Source organism: Labrus mixtus, chromosome 9, assembly GCF_963584025.1.
Source record: "Labrus mixtus chromosome 9, fLabMix1.1, whole genome shotgun sequence".
Lineage (NCBI taxonomy): Eukaryota > Metazoa > Chordata > Actinopteri > Labriformes > Labridae > Labrus > Labrus mixtus.
Window position 1 is genome coordinate 24,583,709 of NC_083620.1, and position 18,580 is coordinate 24,602,288.

Genomic DNA, 18,580 nt, shown 5'->3' on the forward strand with positions numbered 1-18,580 from the left:
ATTAAAGATAATGTTCCCCCGCCAGTCAAAGAGTCGGGGCGGGCTCATGCTAAATAAACCCAGCCTTTTGCTGATGCGGAGACATGACGAGAGATTACTTATTTTCGTAATGATGGGAGTGTGCAGCTGTAAAGTGAGGCTGATTATACCTGCTGAGAGCTTTTGAGAGGCTTGTTTTTCATAGCGTGTGCTACTGGTTTCACAGATCATTGCTCCCGTGAAGTGAGTGAATGAGGACTGTAGGTACTGAATGCAGCATCCCTCTTCATCATCATCACACCTGTAGGATGGAGCGCTCCATCAAAGTCGTGAGAAGACTCTGTGTGTGGAATCATTTCCCCCTTTAATGTCAGGAAAGATGAATTGCATCAGGCGCTGCTTTTCCTGCACAGAAATGGGTTTGAGTTGAGTGCTTGCGCCCAAAGGACAATGTGATTTTCGGCAGTTGCACGCATAAAGGGAACATCAGTGAAAAGTGTTCCTACCCTCGAGAGAACCCAGTCTGTCTCGGCGCACCGCGGCTAACCTCCCACCTTCTTTATTAACACACAGGAATTTATGGGCCTGTTTGGGTCTTATCTGCGTGTGTTAAGTCTTGCAGCTGCCGGCCTTCCAAGGTCAGTGTTTTGACTATTGGGAAACCTGAGCAGTTTGATTTAAACTGCAGTGGGGGCTCTAATGTGTCCGCTGGACTTACACGCCTGTAGTTTCATACCATCAGTACTTCGCTTGAACATTTTTTGCTCATGTTTACTTCTCCGGGGTACACGGACGAGTCCCAGGAGCATCTGGATCTCCTCAGCACTCCAGACAGATAATGGGCTCTAGCTGCTGAAGATGCAAAACGGCCTCACATTGTTGGCACGGCGTTGGACTGCTGTTTTGTTTTTGACCTGAATTTATGGGGCATGCTCCACAAACGTGTATTTTAAACTTTGTCTGGGAAGGCTGTCTGCTTAGCTTCTTGCTCGGAGCTGTGAGACTCAGAGCCATGTGTGAACTGTGAGCCGCCTGAAGAACGTCCCATTCCGCACTCGTGTCCAACTGTGGTTGACTAAAGCTCCCTGTTGCATGAACTCATGTCACATAGGTATGAATGACACCTGTCAAGCGCAGAGAGAACCACAAACAAATGATGCAGACCACGTAGAGGATTTTAAAAAAAAACAGAGCATTTGTCTGTGTTTGTGTTTTTCTGCTTGTTGTGATTTTTTTGTGAAAGCACCACAATCAAAATGTATATTTGTGGTTTGAATGGCAGGTGATGTACCTCAGAGAGAATTGGATTGCGTTCCCTCACTTGCTTCAAACTCCCATGTGTTCCTGGAATGTGACGTGTGACCCGCTATTGATTAGGAGCACATAATCAGTACTCTGTCGTCATTGTTTGCCGCAGCCCGTCCAGGCCCCCCCCCTCTCCCCACATTAACCAGAATCACAAGTGTCTCGGCATTCAACCCATACAATCGTGGCCATTATGTCGGTCCCACCTTTTGATTCATGCATTCAAAATGGCCCTCACTGCTGTTCTTTTGTTGCGAGGTGTTTTCTGGATCGAATACGTGCTTTTATTCCGGCGCCAGCAGGGACAAGCAGTGAAATCACTTATGTGCTAAATATTCCTCTTTTGTTCCTTCACTAACTTTGAGAGAGTAGAAAACACACCGCCCCCACAGACTGGATGTGGGAAGAGTTCATTACAGGATATTTATGTGGGAGGACTACTATGTCTGTTCTTTTCGCTCCGAAACATTTACAATTCAGGGGCGACAGACACAAAATACTGCCTCGCGCTTAGGAATGAGCAGCGGAGGTCGGGAATAGTTTATATTAAGGTTTTTATTTGTAACCTTTGTAAACAAGGTTGATTTACACTGAGAGGTTAAGAAGAAGTAAACCAAGTTTAGGCTGGACCTCAAATGCAAACCTTTTGCCAAAAAAAAGATACATAAGTGTTCAAATAAAGTGTTTTAGGCAATAAAATAAGGAAGATGTGACACACGATTAGGATAACTAATGCTCCTGTGAGGACTATTTTAGCTGGTAATGAAGCAGACTGAAATGAATACTGATGTCTCTGAAGAACCTGCAGGAGCACAGGAGAGCATCATGTCGAAAAAAGATGATGTTATATCCTGTTATCTATGTCTCTCCTGCCACGTGGTACTGTAGGTGTCAGACCGCAGATCAACAGCCTTTTTCAAACTCGTTAGCCATTTACACAAATGCACTCCTGAGAATATCGAGATCATTTTCAGGAGGACTGCTCCAGAGACTCTCCTCTTCACATATGCTCCTCACAGCGGGAGACTATCCCTGTCAGATGGGAAGGGGAGGCGGGGAGGGGGGGGGTCTCTTGAAGTAAGACGTAAATAGCGGTGGAAGCACTAGTCGTCTATACGATGCTATAATGAGAATATTTTTCTTTATATCAATGCTTTGTGTCGTTCGAGGGAATCACACATATCAACAAAAGAGCAGAGAACAACAAACTGATGATCAGAAAACATAATGCACTTGTATAATGACGTGCACAGAGGTCGTATTGGTCACATGCATACATCTGCACTGACTCACATCACCACCCTCTCCAACTGGCTCGAAATGAATTATCCGGAGAATATCCTGCTGCGGTCCCACATCAGCTCACTCTGACTTGCTGTGGGAAAAAATGCTAAGACTCTGGGTCACGTCCGAGTGAAAAATTGGGCCTTTTGTGTTCACACAAACACCTCATGGAAATATCAGGAGTTTTTCAGGCGGTATCTGCAAGTTTGAAAAAGCCCTATTTGACGGCAAAGGGTCATTGTGATTAGCATGGTCGAGATTTCAAATAAAAGCAGGGTGAGATTTGTTTTTGTCTGAAAAAACCCTTCTTGCACATGTACAGGACCAGATCAGCAAAGACAACGATCGCCCCCGGGTTTGTCCACAGGGGTCAGCAAAATCCACACAACAAGAAAGTTCCGCGCAGGAGCTCGATGAAGAAGAAGAAGCCACACAGAAATGTTGGCGGAAACTAAATGTAAAAAAAGAGATTTTAGATATGTGACGCCTCATTCTGAAAGAGGATATAAAAAGACCTCAGCAAACCACTTTTCTCCTCCTCTTGCAGCTCCCCTTCCTCTGCACCATCCCTTACTAGCCCACCGTGGGACCACTGATGGGATCCCTCTCAACTCACCTTCTTTTTACGAGCATTAATGCGACAGTGCCGCTGCGTTTTTATGCAGTCTTACTGCAGGGTTGTTAGTGTGAGCGCTTGCTCCTGGGTCACAAGAGGTAAATCACCCAGCCGCAACACATGACCTTTATGAAAGCTGCTAATAGATGGTAAAATGTACACGAGCATGATGGATACGAGGACTGTGTTGCAGCTCCTCAGTGCTGGTGTTTGTGCAGCTGTACAGTGTGTGTACTGCAGCAGCAGCAGAGGAGGAGGAGGAGGCGGAGTCAGAGACGACGACCTGCCGTCTCCTCTCTCTAATAGGAGGAGAGGTAAACAAGAGCATACTAACCTTTAACTAACACACGTGTTTAGTTTGAATGTTTGCTCGCACACATTTAAAAACATGCGGAGTGATGCTTATCAGGCCGCCTGTTGACACAGCCTACTACTACACACACACTCTCTATCTGTCGCTCCATGGCTGTCATATAGGCACACCTTGGATTATTGTGTGAGCCACAACCATCTCTGAGTTCATTAGTGTGTGTTACTAGGACAGCAGGGTGATGAGTTCGCCTCACATACAGGAGACTGCCTGTGTTTACTGTCCTTGTTTAGAAATTGGCAAATACAGTAAATGATTGTTGCAACTGGTCATGCCGTGCCGTGTGTTTCTTCCTCAAGGGGCTATAAAGTGTTGGAGAACTGTCAACACGTCCCAAACAATGGTTTCCCTTTTAATATCTGTAAACTGGGAGCTTTTGTATGAATCTGTTTGTTTTCCCACAGTGTCCTTGTTCTGCAGTCTGCCTTAAAATAGAGCGAAAAACAAGGATATTTATCAAAACACCAAGAAACAAAAGGAATTGACAAGAAAGAAAAAAACAGTTTTGATCCTATTTTTAGAAGCAGACTCACTCAAAAGATTTTTTTGTCTTGTTATTAGATGTTTTCCTTCCCAGCCATTGGAAAAAAAAGATGCAAACAGGTTATTCTTTTGTACTCCACTGAAGTCTCTGTCGATCTGTGTCGGGCTGCTACAGGACCAATGAGACGTCGGAACATGTTAGAGGCAAACTTTAGTAGGACGACTGAAAGGACTGAACGTGATGCTTTTAATACATACGGATGGCTGATCTTCATCTTGGAAGGCTTTGAGCGCTGGCACGCAATTCTTTTTTTTTTCTTCTTCTTTTTTGTTTTCAAAGCCTCGAGTTGTGACCCTCAAAATCCCGATAAGCACGGTTGTTTCAACTGTGATTTTAAAGGGAAGTTCAGTCTTAACTTCTCTTCCACAGTAGGATGATTTTTTTTCTTTTTTTGCTTTATCAGTTTTGGTGTTTTGAATCTGTGCAGTTTTGACCTTTATTTTACTGTGATGCTCTTAAAGAGCAGTACAACATGTCCTTCCTGGCTTTTAGTTAGTCGATCAGATATTAAAGTGTGTCTTTGATATCGTGTTAGTTTTGGGTGTGTTCAGCGTCCTGGCTCTCATCTCTGTCAGTGGTTCAGCGGATCGTCCAGTCCAGTTGTTAACAGGGGCAGTGGATCTCGGCTAAGCCCTGTTGTCTCTGAACAGTGATGTAGCTTAAACCGAAGCACGGGAGGGGGGGGGGAGGGGAAAGTTTGAGAGCTGAGAGAGTTCAGCCTAGTTTTACAGCTTCACTTCCCAGCGCTCGGACACTGATCGATGGGCTTAGACATGCTCTGTGGGACAGGCGGTGGGTGGGTTAGCTCGTTGTTTCCTCCTCCCCTATGATTTACTTCACCAGGGAAACTCAAACTCAAAGAGTGCATGAGGGTGAGATGTAAGCTGCATCACCATCACCCGTGTTGTGTAAAAAAACTGATTTAAAAAGTCAATGCACTCGAGGCGTTTTCATTTACTCTCCCATGCAAAATATGCGTGAGTAGTTTAGCAGTAAGTATGACAGAGGGGAAAAAAAAGTCAACCGTCTCATTCAGAACAAGCTGTGCATCATTTTTTTTTATCTTGAATTAGACAGCAACTGCTTTTCCTGTGGAAAATACTCCTTCTATTTTTAGTATGATAAGGCCTCTTAAATGAGTTGTATTTCCTCCATGCTTGAGAGCTGTTGCTGTCCTGGGTTAATATGCTGTCCGCAGCTGAAGGATGCCAGGAATAACCCAGCTGGGTCGTACTGACCTCTTCAAACTGGGCAGCTCTCCAGGTCTCAATTAAGTGATGCTCTCTCCTTCCAGAAAAGGCAATAATATTTAAATGGGTCTTGCAAGAGAGTTATGGCCATTTCTCTGTGAATGGTGTAATGGCACTGAACCAAAGAGCTTTGTGGACCTGGGGAAAGGAAGACAGTGTGCATGCAGTTGTGTTTGCTGTTCTGTAGAAGTGTGATGATGACTGTTCTGTAATGAGGAAGTTCATGCTTCAATCTTTCAGACAGAAACTGGAATGTGTTTTCTTCCACTCTGTACCAGTTTGGATGACAGAAGAACACATTCATAGCAAACTCCCAACGCGAGAAAGGACCTAACACCTTGTGTTTTATTAACTTCCCTTCTTTAGTGATCACCTTTTTCTGCTTCCTGAGTCTGGGGATATTGGTAAGATGCATCGAGCAGAGCGGCTCCACTATCAGCTCCTTTTAGGTCATACAGCCTCCAGCTTTTTATCAGCGTATCAGTCGAAGAGAAAACAAAATGAAAAAGTGTTATTCCTCCAATACCTCAGGAGTACTTCAGCTACACAGCCAAGATAAGATCGCAATCTGCACTTCCTTGAGAAAAAGAAGAAAATTATGCGTTGCTGACTATTCGAGTTATTTGTTGACTTCTCAGAAAAAACAGAAACAGAACTGCCTGTATGTCAAAATAAAACCGCAGACAAAGCAACAACTTGTGACTGTGATTTAAAAAAACCTTAACCCAGATAAGAATCAGAGGTGATGGTACCACCAACCTTCACTGTTCGTTTTTTCATGTTTATTTTTTGGTTTTTTTTGTGCCTTTATCGTAGAGATAGAGTGGATAGAGTCAGAAATCAGAGAGAGAGAGAGTGGGGAATGACATGCGGGAAAGGAGCCACAGGTCGGATTCAAACCCGGGCCACTCCCACTTGGAGGACGATAGCCTTAGTACAGTGACGCGTGCACTAGCCACTAGTCGACTGGCGCCCCAACTGTTAGTTATGGATTATTGTTAAACCTCATAGTTATCAACCCACAGCTTATTAGTATCATCAAATTCAATTTATTTTTCATTTTACGCTGAATATAATAGCAGATGTTCTCTGCTAAGGCAAAAAATAAAAACCTTATGAGTTCGAGTTGTTTGGACTAGTTTCCACACATTACAGGGATAATATTTTTTATGTTTTTGGCATAATAGTAGCTAATAATCAACGTAGCTAACAACAATTCAAAGGGAATAAAAACTATAGGCTACGTTTCACAAATTGGGAAAAGCAGAGTTAAACACTGTTGAAATTTTCCGAGGGAAATCAAAAACACGGGAGACTCGCTGTGGTTAGCATTAGCAGCGACGACCAGCCTAACTTAAATGACCAAACGACTATAAATCTCTTAAACTTCTCAGGCCCCACACCCTGGTGGGTGGATTTTATTGATCCAGACCCTGACAGGATGACATCCGAGAAGAATGCAGATTACAGCTTTATGTAAAGTCAGAACCGGCCTTTATAAAGCGTTCATTTTGACATGTTGTAAAAGGAAAAACATGTAGATTTGTAAAACCTCTGGAAAGCACGTGAGAGATGCAATGAAAAAGATATTCATGCCCCTGTGTGTGTGTGTGTGTGTGTGTGTGTGTGTTTGTGCGTCTGTATGGTGTCAGTCTGGTTGGAGGGGGGGGGGGGGGGGGGCAGTTAGCCTTGCGGCAGTGTCTGTGTTGATGGAGAGAGAGGGGGCCTGCAGGATCCTGTGTGTCAGCAGCCTGTGTGTAAGAGACATTGCCTGGCGGAAGTGCATCACTGGCAGATGTCCAGAAGCCCCCCTCTGCCCCCCCCCCCCCCCCCCCCCTCTCTTCCTGGTCTATCTTCCTCTTTTGTCTCTGAGCACAGAGAACACAGAGGCCCTTTAAGACTGCCACTGGAAAAAAAACATATGGGGCTGCTGGAACCAAGGCCACTGTTCTTCCTTCATGCTTTTCCAGCTGACAAACACAACAATAGTGTCATTGGTGTGAAATCAACACGTTTCATTGTAGCTTTCTTGCTCTTGCATCATGGCTGCTTGCCACTTTTTCAGCGTGTATTTCCTCTGCCTTTCATGTGGCTTTGACAAGGACAGTTAAAGTACACTTTTCTGAAGAAACTCCAGCTCTCAGTGACTTGACAGTATGCAGATGTTTCTCACTTTTGATTGGATTAATGTCGTGCTAATCACCAGTTGTTGAAGTGGGGGTTAATCTGCAGACCTCGACGGCGTTGTCATGTTAGTTCTCTCTCAGCTTGTGGAGGGATGTCAGCACAGGAAATACGTTGGGAGGCAGTAAACACCTGCTGCCTCCCTTCCACTGTCTCAAACATACGCACAAACCACACACAACCACATGTGTGCTGAAACACAGGAACCTACTCAAGTGAGCAGACTTCACTTTCTCTGTTATCAACAGTTAACTTTGAGATTTCATTTCCATGGCTACAAAGTGCATCGCTCATACTAAGAATATCAATCTGAATCTGTACGATCGCAGATAATTTAAAATGCTATTCACTCCTTCGTTGATTACTTAAATGTTGATGTTAAATTTGACATTCAAGGTCAAACTTCTCTGATAAATCTGCTCTGGCCTACAGGATGAGTGCTTTCTTAATCCAGGTTCATGTTCTCTCCTTTTTCAGGCATGGAAGAAACGCTGGTTCATACTTCGCAGCGGCCGCATGAGCGGTGACCCCGATGTTCTTGAGTACTACAAGAACGACCACTCCAAGAAGCCCATCCGAGTCATCGACCTGCACTGCTGTGAGCAGGTGGACGCCGGCCTGACCTTTAAGAGGAAGGAGTTCCAGGACAGTTTTGTTTTTGACATCAAGACCTCAGACCGCACTTTTTATCTCGTAGCTGAGACTGAGGAGGAGATGAACAAGTGGGTCCGCTCCATCTGCCAGCTGTGTGGGTTCAACCAGTCAGACGACAACCACGGTAGGCCACCCTGACCTTTAATTGCTGCCTTATACTCCCCCTCCCTTAATCTCTCCACTCTTTCCTTTGTGTCTTTACCCCGTCAAGTGGTTTTGTAAGTCACTTTTCTGGCTAAAGTTTCAAATTAACTATTCAAACCCTCACCACCACCACCACTTCTTTTAAGCTTTATAGGTCTGTGTTACCAAACTGGTCCACCACCACCTCCTAAATGAGAAATAGTGACCCCAAATTGCTTACAGTTTTCAACCAATCAGATGTATTTAATAAAAAGTCGTACAGTTTGAACAAAAATTGACAAAACAAACATTTAAAAAAAACGCATCATAGACTTTTTTGCAGCATTTCTTTTTCCAGGCACATTGTGTGAACGGCTCTGTGACCCACTTTAGGGCCCCAACCCACCACTGTTTGAAGTTATCTGATCAAATCCGCTGTGTAAAGTGAGATCTTCAAACGAGTAGTTGATACAGTAAACACGGTCACAATACATTCTGTGGAAATAAAATGTCAATGCTGATCATTACAAAAAAAAATCTACACATTTTGGATACTGGACTAATTATTCAAACCTCTAATTTGTAGAGTTTACTGGCACAACTTCACCGACTACCAAGGTGCATGGAGAGTGAAGGGCTAGAAGAGGTCATTCTTGTTGACACAATTTTGAAATCTTAATTAAGGGCGACTTATATGCTGCTGAGTTAATTTAGCGCTACTTGATATTTAACACATTTAAGAGTATAAACTAGGATACAAAAACACCTTCCTGTTATTAGTCTCCCACTCACGTCGCTTTCTGGTGTTATTTGGAACAATCAGAGCTCCAGCCACACAGTATAATTAGAAACTGTGTTTTTATTCTATCTTTATTTCATTTGAGAGAGTGGATTAACGTCCTTGCCAAATAACTAGACACAGTGTCTGTGAGTGTTATGGATTTTTGTTCTCTTCACTTTCATCTGCTGAAGAAAGCCTCTGATGTCAGCCTTGTGTTTAGAGGACGATGATGAAATTCTTATTTGGATGTCAGCCTCTTTAAAGTGAGCAGGAGACACAGAGTGACGCGTTTCATTCGGGGGCTAATGGTATTAAAAAAGAGTCCACTGCTGGAACCATATAGTAGTATGTATGTAGTAGTTTGTATTAAATTGTCTGAAAATGGCATATTTATGCAAACTGCTTTAGTGTGGAACAGAGAAGAGATTCTTTCTGCTTCGAGTAACAGAGCAACACTTTGACCTCTGGCCCTTCAAAAACTAAAATGTTGTATTGCTTTTACTCATGCTGGACAATAAATCACAAGTACAACACAACAAGCTCAGAAACACATTATATTTTGTTTTATATATTATTAGTTTCATTTTCAGCTTTTTTTTTTTTAAAACGTGTAAAGAACGTTTAAGTGTAAGGAGTATTTGTTTGGATAAATGCATGTGATGCAGGTTTTTTTAAATCAATGAGTAATCGTGTTGAATAATTGTGATCTTAATATCAATCAAAAGTAATCATTGTTAGGTTGTCTGCCGTAATCAAGCAGCCCTATCTGTCACACTTTAACAAAACTCCTGAAAACGTCCTGAAATGTTCAGGGTGAGATGCAAACAAAAAAAAACAATACATTTTTCACTCTGACTTTTTCCTGCCATCCCCATAGTGAACGTTCTGTGTGAAGTCGGGGTGAGAACACAGAAGGACACATTCAGAAAACTTAAAGAGACTTTATATTCTGTAACCGGCGTGCGACCATAGACGGTATGCCCGCGACCAGTGAGATCTCCGAGCACGTCATGGAAATGCTTGATTATGTTCTCCAGTATGTTCCTCTCAGCTCTTTTGTTGATATCATGAATGTGCTAAGTCCACATAGCACTGATATAAAGGCAACAGTTATTACTATGCCAGACTCTGCTGCTCTGTCCATTGTTCTTCTCATGTCATGTTTTGCCTCCTGAGTCTCCCCCGCTGTGAGGTGTCAACAAGCAACTCAGGAAGATTTCAGGCAACGTCTGCCTGGAACATTTTCAGGAGTGCAATGTGTGAAAACGGCTTATGACGCGATGATCGAAAATTGCAGATTGACATACTGAGTGAGACTTTTCACTCACTTTTGTCAGACATGTTTGTGATCATGTAATTATAAACCGTCTGATGATAGTAAGCGTGATCGTGGTGGCAGTTTCTGTTACTTCCACTCCTCTCAGGGTTCACTGGTTGTTGCATCTCACCACCAATATCTTTAATCATTTTGATTCTGGGAGAGTTTGTGAGAAAAACACTCCTCATGTTATTGCCACTCCCCTTCCAGATTGCACTCGTGCTGTTGTTTTCCCTCCATGAGGCAGCTGTTGGACGTTATTTTTTTTGTGCACATGGTTGATCATCTAAAACATGCCACATGTCCAGGTGTGGAATAGAAACCAGCTGTGGAGAGTGTAATAATGCTTACATCACGAGGGGGGGAACCTCTTGGTCCAAGTTCAGTCGTGAGTGAGGTCCTGTTATGAAACTGTATCAACTGCAGCCAGCGGGGTGTGGCTGGGAAAATGTGCTGGGGGAGTGAGAGAGTTTATGTCATGACAGCTGTATTAGTGATTGCAGGCTCTTTTTTTTTTTTTTGTAAACAACACATCAGGCTGCTTAGGTCATGTAGCTGTGTTTTCACTCAGTTGTTGAGTTCCCTTTTTCTGAGAAGCATCCTAAGAAACTCTTTTTTGCTCTCTGCGTTCTGTATAAAGGCATCCAGACTCTATTTTAACGGGTAGATTATGATTAGAATTTCTTAGCACCCTTCTGTGTGAGTCTTTTCTCTGAAAAACCACCAACAGCTTCTTCCAAGCCCAATCCTGATTCTCAGCATTACTGGTGCCAGAGGGTTGTGATGTTCATAGAAAGTCTGACCGATTTTGACAAGTATTACAAAACCAAAACCAACACCAGCTAAAAGTGTGTCTCTGCTCTTCATGAGCGTGAAAATGTAATGTAACGCTCATTTCATAATGAACGTAAGCAACAAGCCTCCCCTGTTTCTAAAGTATTGAATAACTTGATCTCTGTGTTAATTATGAACCAGATGTCTCGGAGGAAATGGTGTTGTAACTTGTGTGTGGTTCTTTCATTTATCTGTTTATAAGAGGGCGCATATATCTGCGTGTTTTAACCACTGGTTTCCTTTGACGGCTGTTCAGCTGTCTGATAATTATCTCAGTTTGCAGGAAGTAACAGGTAACATGACCGTTCAGTTTTGAACCGATACTGAAATGATATCACATCATTTTTTTCACATAGAAAGTTCTTCTTCCAGGCGCTGGATATTGGAGTATATTGCACGGCCCATGTAGAGGCTACAGTCCTTGAAGCAGGCAGCTCGGCTTCGACTCCGACCCTCTGCACTTTGCTGTATGTCATTTCCCGCTCTCTTCTCCCTAGTTTCCTACTCTTTCCACCGTCCTCCTCTACAATGAAGGCACACATCTCTCCTTCTCTGCTCTATCAGGACCTCGAACAGACAAACACACAGACATCTGAGATCAGTGCACACGCACACCTTCCTTGTAAAACCAACTTTGTGATTGGCACAAACATTAGATTCACGTCACTATCTTTTCTGAGTAATAAGTTGTTGACTTAAAACAGATCCATCCCTCTCTTCCACTGAATAACTCCTGTCTGCCTCTTGATGTGGAACGCGGTCGGTGAGGCTGAGGAAATAAAAAAAACTCACCTCCTCTTAAATGTTTGGATAAGAGTGACCTTCTGTAGAACTCGTTGATGTGTGAGGTGTATTTACACATGGGGAAACTACATGTTGTATAACATTGTAGAAGAAGTGTTTATTAAGAGAGCTTTTGTAAGTCATCAACAAATCGGTTTAATTCATAGAATTGGCTTAAATCCAAAAAAAAATGGGTTTTACATTCTGTCCACGATTCCCAGTATTCAGTCCCTTTATTTGCATTGCCAGTAGTTGTAGGATCTATTCTTTATCTGTAGCTACTCAGGTAATCAACATGAGTAACCTCCCTGTAATAACAGGTGAGAAAAGATGTTGTTGTCTGGAATTGTCGGGGTAGTTGTGAAATACCTCGGAAACGTTTTGCAATATCAATTTGATGAAGTCGCTGACTACCCACTTTGGCAACACTAAAGCTGGCTGGTTTCTGCAGTGAGAATGGTGTTACCCCCGTCCTGAATCAGAATTCCCCCTGCGTCACCTCCCATCTTGAGCCTCTGAGCCTCTATAGCGTCACACAACGAGCAACGTGTAAACTGATGTTCAACAAGCAGGGCTTTTGTGAGTCGATGCACTGTCTTGTACTTGTGGCTTCTGTGATTACAGTTTGATGAAGTGACTCAGATACAGTCATGTTAATGTGAAGTAGCAAAGCGTACCCAGTTCACAAACATCCTTTAGCACTAAAGATAGTTTGTGGGATGTTCTCCCTGCAGACAGCTGAAGGTCTGAGCCGGTGTGTCACTTAGCAGACTGGGAAATCCCTCTCTGAAAGAAAACAAACTAGTTTACAAAAAAAGCCAAGATGTTAGTTCCTCTTCTGTAAATAGCACAAGTCCCCGGAGACAGACAGAAGGTGAAGCACACTAAAATCACATCAACATGGATGTCTGAAATCCATATTGATTGTTCTTGCAGCTATAATACTTACTGTGTTCACAAGGTCATATTTGTTGTTGTGCAGCTCCAGTGTCAAGGTAAGGATTGAAATGATGTGAATGAGATTGACCAGGCTCGCCTAGACAATGGTAGGTCTTTAGACGTGTTTGCGTCTCTCAGGTGGATTCGTTTTTGTCCGTCGGAGTTTGCCTCCGCAGCCTAAAGTCAGACTGCTTTCTGTGGACTGTACGAGGAAGGTTGGCCAAGGGCAGCACATGACAGCAGCTCAGTGTTACACAACTCTTAGAAGCGTCTCTCATATCTTTCTCTGTATCTCATTTCTCTCTCGCACATTTGCATGAATGCACACACACTGATAAAATGTATCTGAAATAAACACAAGATACTTGTACCCTGACAATAGCAGGTAACAATAGAAGGATAGTTGTGCTAACTGTTTGTTACCTTCATAAATGTAGGTCATTTAATGCTACTCTGCTATTTAACTATTGTTTTAAAAAGTATTTTAATTCTTTGTGGTTACATCTTTTTATTTTTTAAGGGTTTCTGACATTTTCTGAAGAACAAAGTCACTTCTGTCAAACCTTTACTGTGTAATCTATTGTTTTTTTATTGACAACAAATCAATTAAATAAACCTCCTGCAATGGGCTGACTGAAGTTGTGTGTTAAATCATTTTTGGTGACGTTCATGTTCTGTCATCTGCGCACGACCGGAGACTGTACGCAGGCGGCGAACATTGTGATCTGCACGTAATGAAACGGCTTCATTATGATTTCTGTTAGCCAGTACTGTATGTTCTTTTCCGCTTTTGTTGTTGACATTTTCAGTGTGTTCAAGTACACATAGCAGTGATGTGAAGGGAACATTTTTTAATTATAGCGTCAGAATGTTGACTGACTGACTGACCCAATGTGCGACTGCTGTTCTCGTGGAAAACCTTCTCCACTAATGCCTTCAAACTTCAAACTTCTCGTTTGAGACGCGTGTCATTCTTTTTGCGTCACGTCGTGCACCTCCCAGCTGACAGGGATGGTCTCCCCTGTGAGGTATAAGTGTGAAGAAGTGAGCAACTCAGAAAGATTTCAGGGCGAGTCGGTCTGAAGAGTCCTAGGAATTGTGCATAGATGTGAAAATGTCTTCATGCAGGATGCAAACAATGATACAACCTGCAAGCTACAATGGGATTTTTATGCAGGTCTTTTTTGGATTGATTCAGGGGGCAAATCTTTGTTGTAAAATATATATAAATATAATGTATTTTTACACACAATGCACATTCAGCACAAAACATACACCCTCCCTCTTCCTTGGCTTCTCTTTCCCCAACACATGCATGCCCGTCTGCCTTTTTCCCCTCCCAAAGTGCCCTTCGTCTGCATTGATTTTTGTTGAAATAATGAGACTCCATGGCACATGAAGGTCAGGTTTCTGCTCCCACAAAACTGTCTGAGGCCAGTTTGCTACTGCTGCTGCTGCTGCTGCTGCTGCCGCCTCTGCCATGCATCCCTCAATACCGTTGGCAGCATCTCAAGCATGGCTTGAAACCAGAGACCTGGGTATACATCGAGCACACCCATCATCGAAACCATCAAAGAGGAGGGTCTACGCCTTCTGTCTGTCAGAGAACAGAAATCGTGCAGGATGCAGATGTTCTGAAATTGTGTGTTAGTTTTTAGGTGATTCACTTGCTTTGTTGCATTTGTCGTGACTCAGCAGCTACACTGACTGAAGTGTAGATGTGCAACATGTGTTTGTCACTCAGTTAACAACAAAAAGGGTTTTGAAGGCAGCAGTGGTGACTTCAGTAGAAGTCGTTGTAACACCTCTGATTTGCATGTTTTTGTTTCTGTTGGTGGGTGTTCGTGCTGTTGTTATCAGATACTGATGGCTGGGTGTGTGGCGTGTGTCTGCAGCAGCCAGGGAGACCCACCCCCCCCCCCCCCCCCCACCCCCCCGAGCACAATCTAATGAATGGAACATCATCTCGTCAATCACAGGCTTTGTTCTGTTCCCTCCCAGCTGTTTGAACTCTGAGACGAGGATAATCTCAACTAAGGGATGAGGTTTTTACTTGTCAGCGGTCCTATTTTTCTCCTTTTTTTTTTTGTTCTTTGTTTTGCATGACAGCTCCCACTCTGTTTTGTTTTCCACCGTTTCGTCTTTTCCCCCGGCTGTCCCCTGGCAAAAAATATAAGTCTGTATTGTTTTTCAGTTCAACTCTTGCCCCGAAGATGGTGAGAGATGGGAAAAAAAACCAAAACAGAATAACCACTAAATCAGCACTTCTAACAGCAGCCTCAGCAGCTCGTGTCAAACAGACATTGAAGATGTTTTTAATTTATTTCAATAAAATATTGAACAGAGTGCTGACATTAAACCCCTGTATGATGCCACGTTGATGATTTGTTCACAGCAGATGTGAGTCTCAGTGGCTTAAAAGTGTGTCATAATGAGATAAATCAGCTCTATGCTGTCTTTCTGTCTCATGGAGGATGTCAGTTTCTAGACCGATGGAAATATAACTGTTGAAGAATCATTGTAATCTCCTCAGAACTTCCCCTTCTGCTCTTTCTTTTCAGAAGGAACACAGATTTCTGAGTCAATGTGAAACCAAGACGAACCAACAATGATTAAATAGGAATCTTGAAGGGTAGCAGAGTTCTGGTTGTTTGTTTTTCCCTCTGCCAGAGAAATGAGAGTTAAAATATAACAGTGTTGGTAACATATAAACCTACATGGACACGGAAGGAATTTCATTTAATGCAACAAATGAAATGTAGCCGTGTAGTGGCGTGATGTTGTAACACTGAAGCCAGTTTTAGCATTGAACATTATGAGTGAAATATCAAATAATTTCAAATGTTATCATGTAAAAAAATGCAGCTCAGTCTCACGTTTGTTTCATTAATTCTAACTTCAGAACTATTTCAAATCTTACATGCCGGCTCATCCTAGAATACCTGAGCTCCACCTTCCTGTTCGGCAGTAATCTTAATGGATTTAAAGGACAGATTCTGACTATGCTTGCCAGTTTTCATCTTCCAGTTGGCATCAGCTTGATTGTCTGAATGACAGGTTTAGCATCAGACTGTGGCAAAGCCAATCACTCTAATTGGCCGCTGCCGTCCAAGCTCTGGCAATATTAAACCTGCAAAAGCCAACTGTTCCGGCTGATGCCGTTAGATCTTTATACCTGTCTTTACCTTGTAATCAGCAATTTGAAATCTGCTTTGTGTCCTGCAGATCCTTCTTTCTTTTGTGCAGCACGATAATACATTCACTGGAACTGGAAGACTGATAATGTTAGTACTGATACAGTGTTATTGCAGAGCTGCTTCCTGTGTTTACAGGGGTGCACACATTTATTCCATGTCACTGTTTTATTGGTAGTTGTATACGCCTGCACATCTTTAGAGCACTGTCACACTAAAGATGCACGCTATCTTTTATGCTCGTCCTTAAAAATATGAACATCATGCAAAAAATGACAGACTCTGTGCTTTAGACAGACTCTGTGGTAGTAGATGAGATAGGACAGAGGGTACAAAATTTCACTGGGATGTTTCGCATCTTCAGTTGGAATACATTTTTTCATGAACAGATCTGTGCGATAGATTTTTTTTTTTTACACAAAAATTAGAAGAAAGGTCAAAAAAAACAATGATTATAATCTAATTTATCCACCCATAAAAAGGTACTATAATGTATTTAAATGATTGTGAAGAGCATCCCATTCCCTACTAACTCACTTCACTGTATACTGCTACACAAGTATCACACTCTCAGTCCATCATGACTTCTGTGTTTCCACATCAAGTGCGTTCCTGTTTTGTTATGCTCTGTCGGTCAAATCAAATTACCCATATCAGGTACGTCTTTCATTTTTACAATAAGAGAAGAAGAAGAAAAAAAACGCTCTTCATCTGTGTCCACCCTGCTGTCGCAAAGCTTCCAGTATTTATCACCCTGCAGAAATGAGGTCAGAGCGTTAAAAAAAATTAGCTGCTGTTTTAAACTCGCCGCAAACTCTGTAATTCATAGCCCCCCAACAAGCCTTGATGTGATTGATCAGTGCAGTGTTTTGAGACAAATTGATGTGCTGTCGGTGGGCGGTGCTCACGTGATGCTGCGGAGCGGGGCCGGGCAGGCACACAGGGGTAATGTGATCAGGGAATGCTCCTGTGTGTCTGCTCTGCTTAATAATATTCTGAGTGGGGTTTCAAAGGAGAATAATAAAACAACCATGTCATTTTGTTCACTTCACAGAGCACAGCGTGGACGCCATTTTCCCCTCCTCCCGTTTGAGCGTCACGCTCTTTCAGTGCTAACAAGTCTCCTCTGTGGACACCTAGCTCATCTCTGCTGCGGCAATCGTCCTCTTCATCCATTTATGTCATTCACATGGAAAGCTCCCCCACCCCCCCTGCTAACCGCACATGCAAATGGACCCCACTATGCGGCCTCCTGGGACACAGTGTAGCTTTAATGAGCCACTGGACAGAGCGATCCATGCAGGGCAGTAATGTATCTACAGTGGGGTTGAGAGGGTGGGGTGAAACCAGCATTTAAACATCCATACGATTCTAGTGACAATCAAACAATATATAGTTACCTGTTTCAATACCACGTCAATAAAAATACATGTCCTAGACACAGTCTTGGGTCATTTCTTGTTTTTGATAGTCCAAAACTGCAAACTCCTGCACACTGAATTGCACAAAACATTGGCAGCATTTGTTTTATCAAGCAATCCTGACAGTGTGCAGGAGTTTTCTTGCAGCTTTTGATGGACTAATTCCACCTGTCTTATGAAATAAGAGTTTTTTTTAAAGCTTCCGTACTCTTCGATGCTATCATTCATGACACTGAGATTGTATCATTTTAAAACATGTGGTTTCAAAAAGTATTGCGTCATAATCTCTAGGCCGAGAATCAGCAGTGCCAAGCTTATTCTCTCTTTTGTTTCACTATGACTTAACACTGAGCAGCAGAGAGCAGGTGGAGGCCCCTTCTCAAGGACACTTTGACACGACCCAGTGATGGGATCAAACTGATTCCCTGACCTTTGTGTCAAGAGATGGCCTTCCCCGCCAACAGGCCACCCTGCAGAGCCTTGACATATCGGAGTTAATATGCAACACTCAGTGTCGCTTTCACCCCAGAGGCTATATTTTGAAGTGCAATCTCCTATGAAACCATTAAGGAAATTGCATTTTTCTTCTACCCAGATTGAAGGCAGGTGGATGGCACGTATTTTTAGATCTTTAATCTTTAATGGAATATTTGACGGATGATTGCAACAGTTGCATTGAGAAATCTCAACAGCTTCCTCTTCCTTTGCGTTTCCATTCAACCTTTCAATTCAACAGGTCAGCACTATTTTTACATCTCGTTTCAGATTTAATTATCATATGTTCTCGTCTGATTCTGGCTGGGCTGAGAGGAAATGAGCACCCTACAAAGATGTTCTTGTCCTTAGTGATCCTGCAGGGTTCTAATTTTGGCCCCGTGAGACCAGCAGCCGGCTTCTATTAGATTATAGCCACAGAGCAGATGAGACAGTAGGTGATGTATTAGAGAGCGTAATTGGAAAATTGCTCATGAACTTGGGAGCTCTTTGACCCACAATAGCCA

General features: G+C 42.8%; 1 protein-coding gene across 3 annotated transcripts in view; it reads left to right on the top strand.

Annotated features, from left to right (window-relative positions):
- gab2 (GRB2-associated binding protein 2) overlaps nt 1–18,580 on the top strand; it is a 35,521-nt gene that overhangs the window by 6,915 nt on the left and 10,026 nt on the right. For 2 of the 3 annotated variants that reach the window (XM_061047044.1, XM_061047043.1), the window contains exon 2: nt 8,010–8,310. In XM_061047044.1, coding sequence (XP_060903027.1) covers nt 8,010–8,310 — 301 coding nt within the window. Of the gene's footprint in view, nt 1–7,770; nt 7,850–8,009; nt 8,311–18,580 lie in introns of those variants that run through there. The other variant, XM_061047045.1, reaches the window with a different exon arrangement.